Source organism: Heteronotia binoei, unplaced genomic scaffold (genome assembly GCF_032191835.1).
Source record: "Heteronotia binoei isolate CCM8104 ecotype False Entrance Well unplaced genomic scaffold, APGP_CSIRO_Hbin_v1 ptg000323l, whole genome shotgun sequence".
Classification (NCBI taxonomy): domain Eukaryota; kingdom Metazoa; phylum Chordata; class Lepidosauria; order Squamata; family Gekkonidae; genus Heteronotia; species Heteronotia binoei.
In genome coordinates, this window is record NW_026800017.1 from 1,066,669 (window position 1) to 1,081,485 (window position 14,817).

At 41.1% G+C, this 14,817-nt stretch overlaps 1 protein-coding gene across 1 annotated transcript in view; it reads left to right on the top strand.

Annotated features, from left to right (window-relative positions):
- The window catches only part of LOC132590594 (midasin-like), a 161,435-nt gene that overhangs the window by 58,201 nt on the left and 88,417 nt on the right, over positions 1 to 14,817 (top strand). The window contains exons 37-48 of the mRNA XM_060263538.1: positions 582 to 704; positions 1,146 to 1,343; positions 2,679 to 2,786; positions 3,309 to 3,497; positions 5,530 to 5,619; positions 5,740 to 6,000; positions 7,116 to 7,383; positions 8,780 to 8,939; positions 9,910 to 10,026; positions 11,067 to 11,275; positions 13,151 to 13,296; positions 14,175 to 14,377. Coding sequence (XP_060119521.1) covers positions 582 to 704; positions 1,146 to 1,343; positions 2,679 to 2,786; positions 3,309 to 3,497; positions 5,530 to 5,619; positions 5,740 to 6,000; positions 7,116 to 7,383; positions 8,780 to 8,939; positions 9,910 to 10,026; positions 11,067 to 11,275; positions 13,151 to 13,296; positions 14,175 to 14,377 — 2,072 coding nt within the window. The remainder of the gene's footprint in view (positions 1 to 581; positions 705 to 1,145; positions 1,344 to 2,678; positions 2,787 to 3,308; positions 3,498 to 5,529; positions 5,620 to 5,739; positions 6,001 to 7,115; positions 7,384 to 8,779; positions 8,940 to 9,909; positions 10,027 to 11,066; positions 11,276 to 13,150; positions 13,297 to 14,174; positions 14,378 to 14,817) is intronic.

Genomic DNA, 14,817 nt, shown 5'->3' on the forward strand with positions numbered 1-14,817 from the left:
CTTCCAGATCCTAGCCCAGCATTTTAACCACTATACCAGTAAGGTGCTGTCGGATAACTTTGCAGCATGTTAACAGGAAACGTGTGTTCCTCCACTTTTATTGTTACATCTTTCAAATATTGTTTTATTGTTACATCTTTCAAATTCAAATGAAATATGTATTACTCAAAAATTTAGTGCAAGAGACAAATACTCGTAGAACCAAAGTTTTTAAGAGCTGTAAAAGACTGCTACAATAAGATACTTGGTTGCTATGCTTTATTGGTTTACGAATCACATTCACCCATGTCATTTTTTTAAAAAATGAAATGAGTCTCATCAGATTTCAGAAGCTAAGCAGGGTCAACTCTGGCAAGTGCTTGAATGGGAGACCTCCTTGAAATACCAGCAGTCAGGAGGACAGGGGCAGGTGTTATTCAGCTACCTCCCTAAATATTCTCCAGGCCCCAATAGGGGTCAGTCACCAGAGGTTGCCATTACTTCTAGGGACAGACGCGCGCATGCACACATGCATACACAAAGACAAAAATACCAAAAAAACCCAACAACAACACAACCTTGATTATGTCTCCTCTTACAAGGATGTCACAGATTTGTTTGGAACAGACTTGCCCATTGAAGGGGGCAAAGGAGGGGAGTTTGCCTGGCGTGATGGACCTTTGCTTGCAGCCTTAAAAGCTGGTAACTGGATTGTATTAGATGAGGTGAGCTCTTGGCTACTGATGTGAAGTGTGTTGTAGGGGACCGTCTGTAACTAAATCCCATTCTAATCCAGATTAGATTTTGTGTTTGGGGAAGAGCATGGTAAGGAATCTCTCCCTCCTCAGTTCTTTGACACTAGCTTACTGAACTTTCAAGATCAATTCCAAGAGGCAGTTGGATGCTTAAAAATAGAAAAAACGTTGGCTAGATCCTTATTGCTGCAGTAGGGAGGTAGGATTCCATGCCTGCTAACATTGGTGTAGTCTCACTGGCTGACTCATCTGACATTTTGTAAAATTGTCCACTTGATTGGGGAGGACCAAGTAGTAATTCTGGATATGAGTCAAATGGCAAACATGGAAGTATTTTGTGTTTTTAAACGTATGTGTACCTTTTATTGAAGAAAGGATGTGATTTCCCCCCTTATGATTTTCCTTTGATAGCTGAATTTGGCCTCTCAGTCAGTGCTGGAAGGACTGAATGCTTGTTTTGATCATCGGGCAGAGATTTACATTCCCGAGTTGGGGATGAGCTTTCATGTTCAACACAAGAAGACAAAGATCTTTGGATGCCAAAATCCCTACAGGCAAGGAGGTGGCAGAAAGGGGCTGCCCAAATCCTTTCTTAACCGATTCACACAGGCAAGTCCATGATCTTATTTGAAGCCTTTTAAGCAATCTAAAATGGATGGCATTAAGAGTTTGAGAGAATCTTAATCTACAACCTAGATGATTTTGAATGTTTTGTTTCAGGCTCATTTAATGCATCATAAAAATGATTATAACCCACCATTTAAACACAACAGAGCATAACACCGCATGAACATGAAGCCGCTTATAACGGTCTTAAACATTTCTCAGGTTAAAAGCATATCATCATATGATATTAAAAAGATAGGTAAAAGGATATTTGAACAGTCAATTTAACACAGAAAAGAATCTGTTATATTCAAGTGCCTACAGGTACAGCTCTGTTGATTGCATTAAAGATTAAAAGTGGCTGTGCAAGTTACAGTATATGTTTATGTGGCCATTGAATTGAAAGTTCATGCAGCTATAACACAGGAATGGAGTGTAACAACAGAGTCTCAATTTCTCTTAACAATTAAGAAGGATACTTTTACACATTAGTCTCCTACTTTGACATATGTATTGCTCAGCTGTCTTTCCCCCCATAATTAAATCCAAACATACTTAGCTTGTTATTGCTGTTTAGTCTTTGTGTATGTCAAAACATTTTCAGGAAGTTGTATACTAATTTGCTGTTTACCTGTGTTGAGGCATTTGCCTATATATATGAAGCATTTAACTTCCATTTCTATGTATCTGAGGAAGTGTGCATGCACACAAAAGCTCATACCTTTAATAAACTTTTGTTGGTTTTAAAGGTGCCACTGGACTCAGAATTTGTTCATAGGACTCTATAAGCTGCTTAGTGTTTATAGCAATGCGTTGTTTTTCTTGTAGGCTTTTGTCTAAATTGCATTTTAAATATTCAGTGCAAGTGTACTTCTGCATTGTGGTTAGCAATGAGAAATGAAGGGAATTTGAGCAAGAGAGAGGAGGAAGGGGAAAGTGTATGAACCTGTGGGGCAAACACAGCCTTTAAAGCATGGTTCAAGAGAAACTGAAAGCTCCGTCTGGGTGGGGAAATTAATAAAACATGATATTTTGCATGAGTTTTTTTTCTGGGTTCCATTCTAATAACAGCAGAAAGTTTACTATTGGTCTAGCAGTAGTACAGTTCACTTGAGTATTCAACATGTTTGCCAAAACCATTTGTGATTTTTTCACATTTTTCCAGCTCTGTAGTTTGAACTCTCAAATGTTATTGACAAGACAAATTTATGATTGACATTTTAGAATACATGTTTTGATACACCTGCTTTATTGATGTACTTGAAAAGATATTTTTGCATGGTTACATGCATTGTTTATGTTTCCATTGAGTTTTTCAAAATGTCTTTGGTGGCATAGGTCTATATGGACCCACTTTCTGCAGCAGATATGGAGTATATTGGGAACACCTTTTTTCCTGCTATTGGTGATATATTTATTGCAAAGATGGTTGAATTCAACAACAAGGTAAACATACTTGTCCTCTGGTTTCTTTACTTAGTGCTCCTGATCCTTTTGTGTGCCTGGATGTTATCATTTTTAATACTGAAGTCAAGGGATGTTGTATTTTGTTAGGCATGAGTAAAAAGAAAATTAAAAAGAGCAACAGTGCCTCAAAATGCCACTCAGAAAATGGAATATAAGAAGCAAATTGTGCCAAAGTAGTCATGATAACAGGGCATCCTCTGCACAGAATTTGTAGATAGCACAAATATTTTTTTGATCTTGGTAAAGATTCAGATCAAACCACCTTCATGCCAATAATATTGACATCGTTTGTCTACTTGTAATAAGACTTCTACAATATGAACATTCACTAAATATTATGAATGTGGGGGGAGACCTATTTAAAAGTGATTAAAGAGTGATAAAATAGGATATTGGTATTCTTTGATGTTGTGGAAATAATGATCTGGGGTAGTCTTTTTAATAATTGATTGAGAACACTCTCAAATATGTATTTAATCTTGTGAATTGATATGTTTTCAGATTAACCAAGAGGTTATGGTTGAGAAGAAGTGGGGACATAAAGGTAATCCCTGGGAGTTCAATCTCCGTGACCTTTTTCGATGGTGTCATGCGATGCTACTTGACCAATCACCTGGCATTTATGATCCAGGCCAACACATGTTTTTGATATATGGTGACAGGATGAGGACAGAAGCAGACAGAAAGAAGGTATGGAGAACACAGAATATACTTGGCCCTGTTAGTGGTTTTTGTTGCTCCTGCTCCTCCTCCTCCTGCTATAGTGATTCTGTTTTCATATTGAAATATAGTTGGGAAATGTGCACTGGAGTAAAACGTTAAGTTGTAGTTTGCTCTCCAGTTTGACTCTATTTCTGGAGTCACAAAATCAGGCCATAAATAGATCTTTGGGGAGTCTATTGGGCAGTTGATTGCTTAATAAATTTTAAAAGTTTTCATGCTGCTTTTCCTCCCAATCAGAACCCTCAAGGCAGTGAACAGTTACAAAACATTAAAACCAATCTTAAAACATTTACACACACACACACACAGAGGGAAACACACACAAACAACAACTGGAATTAGGGTTAGTAAGGGAATGCCAAACAACCAGAAGTCTTCATTAGCTGATTGGATATAATGATAGAGTGGGGGGGGGGGGGATTCCACAGTCCTAGCACTGCACCTAAAAAAGCCCTGTCTTGGATTGCCATTCATGTCACCTTAGATGACAGGGACACCCACCAAAGGCCTCTGAAAAGTACCTTAAATGCTGGGTAGGTTTGTATGGGAATAGATAATCCTTTAAAGTATGTTCTTCCTAAGCCATTATAAGGCTTTAAAGGTCAATACTAGCACCTACAGTTGTGCCCAGAAGTAACCAATTGATTAAATCAGCTAAATGTAGCAACTAGAGATGGGCACAAACAAGGGAAATGGTGATTTGTGTTCATGTTTTGTTTGATAGCCCAAACAGGTTCATGGTTCATTTTGTTCAGGAGGTGTAAAACAGCCCCCTTGTGAGTCACCAAAGTCACTGGGAATCATCAGCAGGCTCTCCTCCACCCACCCTCCAAGTTTGGTGAAGATTGGATTTGGAGTGTCCAAGTTATAGACTCCCCGACAAAGCAGGTGCTCCCAGGAAAGCTTAGCTTCAGCTCTCATGACAATTAACTCTTTGCTGCAGTGCTACAAAGTGAAAGCAAGCTGAGTCAGGGTATCTGCTCTCATAGAGCAGAATGGGAGCTCCATGATTGACTTCCAGAGCTGCCAATCAAGCTTTGGACAACTGCTATGGGTGTTTCTAGGGCTCCCAGAAGTCTCTCCCCATCCCCCTGCCCCCAGCGTTGCCTAGGAATTAACAGAGTCTGAACCAGGCCATCTGGAAAAATTAACCACAAAAACGAACCACTGAAGAACTAATCAGTTTGAAAAGAACCATAAACCGGTTTGTGTTTGAACCACGGTTCGTTTTTCAGTTCATGCCCAGCCCTAGTAGCAACCCTATTTGCAAAACAGTCCTTCAGATTCCACACCATCTTACGACATTACAGGTTTCACTTTGGTTATACACATGAGGTTGGTTCTTCGAATGAGTTGATGGAAGGCATCTTTCCCTGCCATCCCTTCTGCTTCCCAAAACAACCTGCTTTTTGTTCCAAAAGCATCTGAGAATTAGCAGAGCCTTCTATGCAAAATGAGTCCTAGAACAGGGACTGCAATGGAGAAGGGGAGCTGTGTAAAATTGACTCTTTTCCTCTCTTCCATTTGTGGCTTGCATCTGTGGAAGAAAGGGGGAAAAACCCAACTTTAGTTCATTCCCCAGTGTCACTGCAACCCCACTCCCCATCCTGTGGTCCATTTATTTACTCTGTTGATCCCTGTAGAGGACTAACAACAGCCTGCTTATGCAAGAATAAAAGGGGGAGATATATTCCTCCAATGCCTTCTGTGAACTTGGTGGGCCCAACCTCTGTTGTTGATATCAGATTAAATCATGGGAGCTTTCTATATGAGTCTGCCCATCTACCTTGGACAGCATGAAAATCAGTCAGGTGAGCTGATGAAACATGATTTACTATTTTTATCAGTCTTCCAACAGTTGCTGCTTTTGTTATAAACATATGCAACTCCATTCAGAGATTCCTGGAATTTGCTTGGTAGTGCTGTAGTAGAAATGAGGGATGAGGGTTTCAGCATTCCTCAGACGTGTGAGCTGACCTCCTTTTTTGGCTGCTTTTAGGTAGTATCTGTATTCAAGGACATTTTTGGCCAGAATGCTAATCCATATATGGGAACTAGACAGTTCCATATAACTCCTTATGATGTTCAGGTAAGGGAAACAAAAACAATTATGTCTTTCTGAATCTTTTGCTCCCATTCCCTCCCACCCTGTTTGCACATAACATAATATGCTGAAATTTGCCCCCCCCCCCCCCCCATTATACTGCAGGTTGGTTTCTCAAGCCTCCTCCGTGCCAACTGTGTTCCTCCTCCTGGCAGAAATCTGTCATTGCTCCACCATTCCCTCCAGCCTTTGGAATCTATCATGAAGTGTGTGCACATGAACTGGATGGTGATACTGGTGGGCCCTGCCTCTGCTGGCAAGACCAGTCTGGTTCAACTTCTGGCATATCTATCAGGTCATAAGTTAAAGATCATGGCAGTGAATAGTTCTATGGACACAACAGAGCTTTTAGGAGGATTTGAACAAGTAAGTGTTGTGTTTACTTTAGGATAACTACTCATAAATAAAAACAGCTCAGAAGGTGAATTAAATGCAAATGGAAATTTCACTTACTAACATTTGCAGACAGAATTTAATGGGCTTATTGTAAACTAAGTACTAATTTTTCTTTAATTTCAGGAAATGCAGGTCTTTTCAGGCCATTCCTCGTTTTGTAGAATCTGCTGTAATGTTCCTCTGTGTTATACAGCCCCGGTAAATTCTGTGCCTTGTTGACAGAGAATTACGTTGGTGTTCAGTTGTCTCTCTTTGAAATGGGGAAAATGCTTACAGAAGGAGGCAAAATAATCTGAGAGGCCTGTGGCTGGGTCATTTGAGTTATAAACATGTGCCCATGAGAAGCTGCACTGGCTTTCCAGTTACAGTGCAATCTGATGCAAAGTTACTTCAGCCTGTCCATTGATGTCAGTGGCCTTTAGACTGGAGCAAATCTACATATGCTTGCGGTGTTAGAGAGGCACATGTGAGTTTCCTACATCAGCAAGGTGTCCATTTTTATCTATGTGCTGATTGCCCATTTGGAGGTATGAGGAGGTCATATTAAGGCTCCTGTTTTTCCTTACTGGAATCACTTGCTTGGAGGAAGAAGGGTAGGAGAGGCTGTATCAGGATGTATTCTTCTACCTTTCTTCCTCCAAGCAAGTGATTGGCAAGCAGCACAAGCAGTCTGCTTGACACCATGAGTGTGGTTTCTAATCCAATCTTGGGAATTGTGTGCAGAGAATTCATATGCAAGTTACATGTGCCAAAACTGATGGGGCATGTGTGTTTTTGTGCAGAAGTCATCATTGCTGGACTAGGGTGACTGTATCTTCTGAAGAAAATCCCCAAATCAGAAAACAATGGAGACAGACCCTGTGGCAATATACATTCCAAACACTAGCTGCAGGAACCAAACCTAACTGTTGTCTATACATCAAACTATTTGCTTGTGGTGTTTAATGAAGGGGTTAAAATATCCACAGAGTGTTATCTCTGAGTAAGCAGCGTAGGATCAGTTCTTACTTATTTGGCTAATATGGCCAAAGAATTAAGTAATGTTAGTGAGTCTAGTGATAACTAATTCTAAAAACATTCCATAGGTTGATATCGTTAGGCCATGGAAGAGCTTGCTGGACAAGGTGGAAAATGTTGTGAGCACACTTGTAAGGGGGAGCCTCCTCCATAATACTATCCACTCAGATGACGTTGAAATTGTATTACGTGCTTGGAGCAATTTCATTCTTAATTTCAAGCCCAAATCTCTGGGAGAAGGGAATCAAAACCTCACTGAACTCGTGACTAAATTAGATGGCCTGGTGATGCTTGTCCAACGGCTAAACAGCAGGGCCAATACCTGTCCAAGACCAGGTATGTATGGACACGGAAATTGATGCAAGCTTTTTTTAATAGAGAAATTCTGGCTTCCATTTGTTCTAGTTGACTCTGTTCCCTGTATTTTTGGAGAGTTCACATTGAACCACTCTCTTGCCCTCTGATCCCTCTTCATCTGTGGTTTTCACTTATGAGAGTTTGTCTCATGAAAAAAATTGAGAGGAGCTTTCTCAAGCAAAGGTGTGGGGAGGGGGGAGGGAAGCATGGACTTACTAGAAAGAAAGGTCTGCTCCACACCAGAACCACCAGGGAAACATGTCAATTTGGAAAAGTTGGACAAGTTTGTGTGCGTGTGTTTGTGAAGGCTTTTATATGAATGCTTATAAGTTATGGAATACATCCGGTATCTGCCTTCTGTGAGGAGAACTGTAACACGTTTATAGCCGACTATGTTGATTGGAGGCTAATGGAGTGTATCTCTATCCTGTTCATCTTGTTTTTTTCTTCCTTCATGTTAATTATGTTGGTAGGAGCTTTGCTATAGAAGCATTTGACGCAGTTTCGTGATGAGCACAAACTGACTGATAAACTAAAGTTCATGAATTTTGACTGGTTCATGAAGCAGTATTGGTGAACTGAAAAACCACCATGAACTTTCATGCATTTTAATGCAGTTTGTGGCAGTTCATGGAGCATAAAACAGAGGTTTTAATGGAAAACAGCTTAGCAAAAAGCAGGGGATGAAGTAGGTGGGAGCCATTTAAACCTGTTTTCTGCACCCTGCAGCTTTTCCCAGCCATTTCACCCCCTGCTTTCTGCTTGGTGTGACAGTGAGGAGAAAGCAAGGGGTGAAATGGCTGTGAGCAATTCTTTTGCTTTCTGTTCTGTGGTTTTTTCTGCGGAGCATAAAGCAGGGGTTTCAATTTTAAACTGCTTACAAACTGATACAAACGGGGTCAGTTTGTGGATCAGCCTCCCCATTCATATCGGTTCGTGGTTGGTTTGTGCCCATCCCTGTTTCAGATTTGGTTCATATGGACATGCACTGGGGAAGGGTAATGTTAAGGTTTGGTCTGGGCAATCATAGGAAACCTCTTCCACCAGAGACTTATACTTGTGTCCCAGAAATAATGACTGCTGCATTCCCAGAACCACGGAGAATGAAAATTCATGTGTGTGTTCCCCTTTCATAAACCAGTGCCTTTTAAAGATAGAAAAACAATACACCTTCTTAAAAGGGAGGTTGCAGTGAGTAATTGGATTGGGTGTTATGATGCTGTTTCACCAGTGCAGGCTCCATCGTTAGTAGGGCAAACACAGAATCAAAGCCAGTCTATTTCATGCATGACAAGTATGTGTGCTTAGGGACAGGATTTAAGAAATCTGAACAGTGGCTTCTTGCTTTGTTGATAGGTATCTCATTCTGTTTCAGAGTTCTCAAGGCTTGTGGAAGAGTTTAAATGCTTCAGGTTGCAGGTGGCGCAGTTTTTGAACTGCAGCAATCATGGTACTTTTGAGTGGGTTGATGGTATGCTGATCCAGGCTTTGCAGTCTGGAGACTGGCTCCTACTGGACAATGTGAACTTCTGCAGGTAAAACCGCAGCAGTAGATACAATGGTCTTGTTTTTCATTAATTTCACAGGGGTTTTTTCCCCCCATGCAACTGGACACCTTTAATCTTGTATTAAAATAATGTTTGTAGTGCATTTGTATCTAGCAATCCTAATTCACTTTCTGAAAGCAGGATAGTAAAAAAAAAATCATTTTAGTTGTAAAGGTGTGCATATATAGGCAGGATGGAGTCTTTGCATATGTATGAAAGGCCATATCTTATCAGGGGTTGCCCAACAACTTCAAGGAACATTCAGCACCAAGACAGACTAGCTGTGAGCTATCAGGATACTGGATCCCAGCCCATAAGTTGTCCAGGCAACCTTTAGAAGGTTATGTCAGCCAGCTCTGGACATGTTAGCTTCCCTGTTCAACAACAAACTACTCAGATTTTTTTCTATGTTTCAGTTGGAGGAGGAGTAAGGCAAGCATATCTTCACCCACCCATGAGCCTAGGATGTCCTCTAAGTCCTCTGATTTCTAGACACGTCAAAAAGGCCAGCTGAAAAAGTGGTGTTCTTGGTAGTTCATATTACGATACATAATCTGTCATGTCCACAGTCCATTTGTTTCTGGAACGCAGCATTTCCCTGCCCTATTCTAGCTCTCTCAAGGGAGCCGCAGTTTTGGCATGATGTCTGAGTGTCAGTGCTCTTACAGATTGAAGTTTGTGTCTTTTCAAGGGATCCTTAAAAGGAGGACTACAATCTTCATTTTAGGCTTAGAGGTCTGGCTAAAGATGAGGTCTTGGGAAATGAGAGCTGCCTCTAATAGTAGGCCAGCTGAGGCAGAGGGGAGCCCCATGCTGTTTCTCAAACAGTTGTGGGGTTTTTTATTTAAAAAAAGTAAACATAGACTTCTTTTTAAAATGTTGTAATTGTGAATCCAGGTAAGTGTTGTTTGAATTAGATTTGCAATTTAACTGCTTGTTTGTCTCCTCTGAAATATAGCCCTTCTGTTTTGGACCGCTTGAATGCTCTGCTTGAACCTGGTGGGGTCCTAACTATGAGTGAAAGAGGAGTAATAGATGGTGTAACACTCACTGTCACTCCTCACCCAAATTTCAGGTACACACTCTTTGTCTCTGTATATCCTTTTGAATGCGTTATTGCTAGATCAATGATCCACAGCATGGTACCCCTCATCACCATGATGTCTGCCAAAGTGCTTCCTTTTGCCCGTTCGTTTTTTTTCCCAAAGAGCAAGTCTTGGCGTTCCTCATGTCACTGGAGCAGGATGTGCTTCAGAAGAGTCTAAGAGGCATCACCTTTGACTCTCCAGGAAGCATATCTTCAGAAACGTTTGTTATCCATCAAAGGAGAAAGCTCATCTTGCAGTCTCCCAACATTTTGTGATTGACCTTGGTACTCTATGGCAGCCATCTTGTGATTGACCTAACTACTATGTCAGCCATTTTGTGATGGTTCCCCCTTGAACTGAAATTTCTATGTGTCCACAGGCTCAGTGAAAATGGGGGCTCTGTGATAGGATTGGATTGTTAAATGAACAAAATAATATTTTCCAATACATTCCTGTTGCTGCCTTTGAAACCATGTTTAAATGAGAACTTTGCTCAGTTGGAGAAATGGAGTAGCATGTTGTCATGAATGTCAGTACACACACTTTCTCACTTCTCATTTTTAAGAATGAGATCAGAAAGAAGGCACTCATATTCTGCTGAAGCAATACAGCAGTGTACTTCTCTTGCTGCTAGTCTACCCAAAACATGCACTTATGCAACCATATGGCAGAGAGGGGCTAACTGTAGAAGCGGTATCCATAAAGCTACCATGTTTACTTGGCAAAGATGAAACAGCATCATCTTCCCTTGACTTCTGACATGCTGCAGTAGCAAGGCTGCATGTGATGATAGTTTACTTATATCCACAATGGTTTCAAGCAAACATTTGCAAAACAAACCATCCCAGAAGATGAAAGCATGAACTGCCAGCTTGAAATGTTCTACTGAGATGGTTCTTGTCTGTGGTCACTAAACATAACTTAACAGATGCCTGTTTATAAGAATTTACCCACCCTGTGAGAGACTATGCCAACAACATGTTAATCACAGTCAGTAAACTATTGTTCTTCTATGGGCATATAATAGGCTGTTCCTTACAATGGATCCTTTGCATGGGGAAATATCCAGAGCCATGCGGAATCGTGGAATTGAGATATACATTCCTGGGGACAATGATGAGAATCCATTGGATTGCCGTGATGTCAGGATGCTGTTACAAGGATTAGGATTGTTGGGAAATAGCACATGTGATGCACTTGTGGCTGTGCACACAGAAACAAAGGGAAGCATAGCAGGTGAGTCAAGTACAGAATTTGCTGATGTGTTCCATATTCAGTGTCCTGTTGTAGTTAAATAAACGTAGTGATTGTGTGGGAGGGAGGAGCAACTTGAACAATTTTGGTTGATGTGGAAACATTGCTTGGAAACAGACTACAGTTTATTAATATTAAATTTCTTTATACTCATATCCATAGGCCAGTTTTCTGTTATACCTTCTCTCTTGTGGGTGCAGTAGGACATTTAAGAATACAAGAAGGGCCAGGCTGGATCAGACCAAAGGCCCATGTAGTCCAGCATTATGTTCATACAGTGGCCAAGCAGCTACCTCTAGGAAGCCCTCAGACAGGAAGTCTGCAACAGCATCATCCTGCCTGTGCTGCCCCACAGCTGATTTAAAGAGGCATGCTACCTCTGGTACTGGAGGGGGTAGATATCCATCACGATTTGTAACCACTGATAGCTCACTCCTCCATGAATTTGTCCACTCCCTTTTAAAGCCAGGTTGATAGGCAGTTCCACAAATTAATTATATGCTGTGTGAAGAAATACTTCCTTTTGTCTGTGCTGAATCTCCCACCTTTCAGCTTTGGTGGATGACACCAGGTTCTAGCATTACCCTTTTCACGCCTTGCATAAATCTTTGTCATATCTGCCCTCGTGCTACTTTTTTTCTAGACTGAACAGCCCTAAGTATTTTAACAATACTGATATGTAGTGCTTTCAGTAGTCAGGGTCTAAGGATAAAAAAGATCATGCTAATTATTTTTTCATGCTGTGCTCCTGTGCTTCCGGAGTTATCTGACTGGCTACTGTTGGAAGCAACATGCTGGGATAGGAGGACGTGGGTGTGTTCCAGCAAAGCAGTTAGGGACTTAAGAGCCCTGCTGGATCAGATTAATGGTTCATTAATCAGAAGAGCCCTGCTGGATCAGATTAATGGTCCATCTAGTCCAGTATCCTGTCTCACACAGTAGCTAACAAGCTAGCCTAGAGGGCCAAAAATATGGCCTGGAGTCTGAGACCTTCCCTTGATGTTGCCTCCTGGCACTGGTACTTAGAGATTTACTGCCTTGGAATGTGGAGGTTCCTTTTAGTCACCATGGCTAGTAGTCACCAATAGAATTGTCCTCCATAAATCTGTCTAATCCCCTTTTAAAGCTGCTTGTGCCTTTGGCAAATCACTTCATCTTCTGACTGTGAATTCTAGATTTTGATTGCTCATTGTGAAAAGAATATTTCCTTTTGTCTGTCCTGAATGTACTGCCTGTTAACGTAATTGGGTGCCCCCAAGTTCTAATGTCCTTTGCAGTTATTTCTATTCCACAGCAACAAACTGAATGAAAGAGAGAGCCAACTCTTTTTCTTCTAGTACAGTATTATTAAGTGGTTTTCATGATGGTTAGTGAGCAAAATAACATCAGTGGTTTCAAAAAACTAAATCGTATTTTGTGGATTGTATTTGTTAACCAATATGAGCCCTGTGGCACAGAGTAGTAAGCTGCAGTTCTGCAGTCCAGGTTCTGCTCACGAACTGATTCCAGTGGAAGCTGGGTTCAGGTAGCCGGCTCAAGTTGATTCAGCCTTCCATCCTTCTGAGGTCAGTAAAATGAGTACCCAGCTTGCTTGGGGGAAAGTGTAGATGACTGGGGAAGGCAATGGCAAACCACCCCGTAAAAAGTCTGCCATGAAAATGTTGTGAAAGTGACATCACCGCAGAGTCAGGAACGATTGGTGCTTGCACAGGCGACTACCTTTACCTTTATTTGATGTTCAGTTTTCTTTATATATTCACGGTCTTTTAGAGAAAGTGTAATGATTCCTTCTAATAAGCATGAAAGAAAAGCTCTGCAAAAACTGAAACAGGCATTCTTCAATATTTCCCCCCTCAGGTTCTACATGCTCACTGTCATCTTTAATTCAAGCTGCAACGCTGATTGTGCAGCAGTTGCACCGGGGAGTTAGCTTAGCTAAGAGCTTCTATAGAGCATGTTGGGAAGTCTATGTCTGTCCACAGCAGTCACAAGACAACCGAAAGGTAAGCCCATACACATTAAAGACATGGTGATAACCTGTAGAGAGGAGGCCAATATCCTGTGCCCTCCCTTTGGTTCCTTCTGCATTTAGTCAAATTGTGTAATGCTTCCAAAATTCTAAGATAAATTTGTTTCCTCCTAGTGCTTGTGGTGTTTCAGATTGGCTCTCCTAGAGACTTACTGTCATGCAAATGTCCGAGTAGCAATTATTTCCTGCAGTTAGCTTTCAGCTCTTGTGGCACATGTGCACTTTTGTCAGGGGCAGGCAAACACTTTTTTCATCTGTAAAGCTAATCTAGTTCTACATTCCATGTTATTCTAGTTCATATTCTAGTTCATTATTCATTAACTGGAATATCAAACAATAAGTGAAAAGGGCATTACAGACAGGACAATGTGAAAGCTGATCTGCTGTAATTAGCGTAAATGTAAGTACACTGATTTTCAGTAATGACCCGATATGAGATTGAACCAGCCATAAACAGCGTAGTGGTTTGAGTGATGCAATAGGATCTGTGAGAGCGAGGTTTCAATCTCCACTCTGCCATGGAAGCTTTCTAGGTGACCTTGAGTGAGTCGCTGTCCCTCTCTCTGGGCCTGACTTATTTCACAGGAGTGTTGTGAGGATGTAACAGAGAAGGGAATCATGACATTGAAACAGCTTTGGGTTCCCCATAGGGGAGAAAAGCAAGGTATGAACATATAAATAAATGCAGTACTGTTGATTAACTGATGTTTCAAAGGAAATTATTTAAAGTGTATGCTAGTGATTAAATATATTTTTGTTAGAGGAAAACTACAGCAAGAAGAATGGTGTCCAAAATCATCTTTAACAGAAGCACTAGAAATACGTGTAACCTTTTTTCTGTCATCTTGTTAGCTTGTGCTGGACTTGATAATGAAGCACGTTTCAACTTTGGCTTCACCTGACACAGAGAGTGATTCCTTGCTTGCTATGGGATTGTGGCCAGATTCAGCAGCCAGTGCTGTGTTTGCAGCTGAAGAGTCTTTCCTTTTTACGGTTCAGAATGATGCCCAGGTCTTGGCACATTGCCTAAATAGACTGACTCTTAAAAATAGCAGGTGGGTAAGAGATGTTGCTTTTCCTTGTATCAAGCTTACTGCTTCATTTAAAAAAAAGATTATCCTAACTGGTGTCTCAGAAGGCCAAAGATGCAAACTGATACCAAATCACACAGCACCTATTAAGTCTGCAAGGCTTGGTGGAGGACAGTGACAGTTCCACCTATCTGCACTCCTACCTCCCCCCCCCGCCCCCGCCACCTTCCCTGTGAGGCAGCAGCACAACTGTTAGGTTTGATTGTTGTGTTTTTATTGTGTTTTAACTGTTTTGATTATGTATTTATTGTATGAATGTATTCCATGCTGTATACCACTCTGAGCCCTGTTCTTACAGAGTAGGGTGGTTTAAAATCCAATTTAATAAATAAATGAACCTGTGCAGGCTTCAGATAGGAGGCCCCAACATCATAGTCTGGAATTTCTTCTTCCCCTTTTTTCTA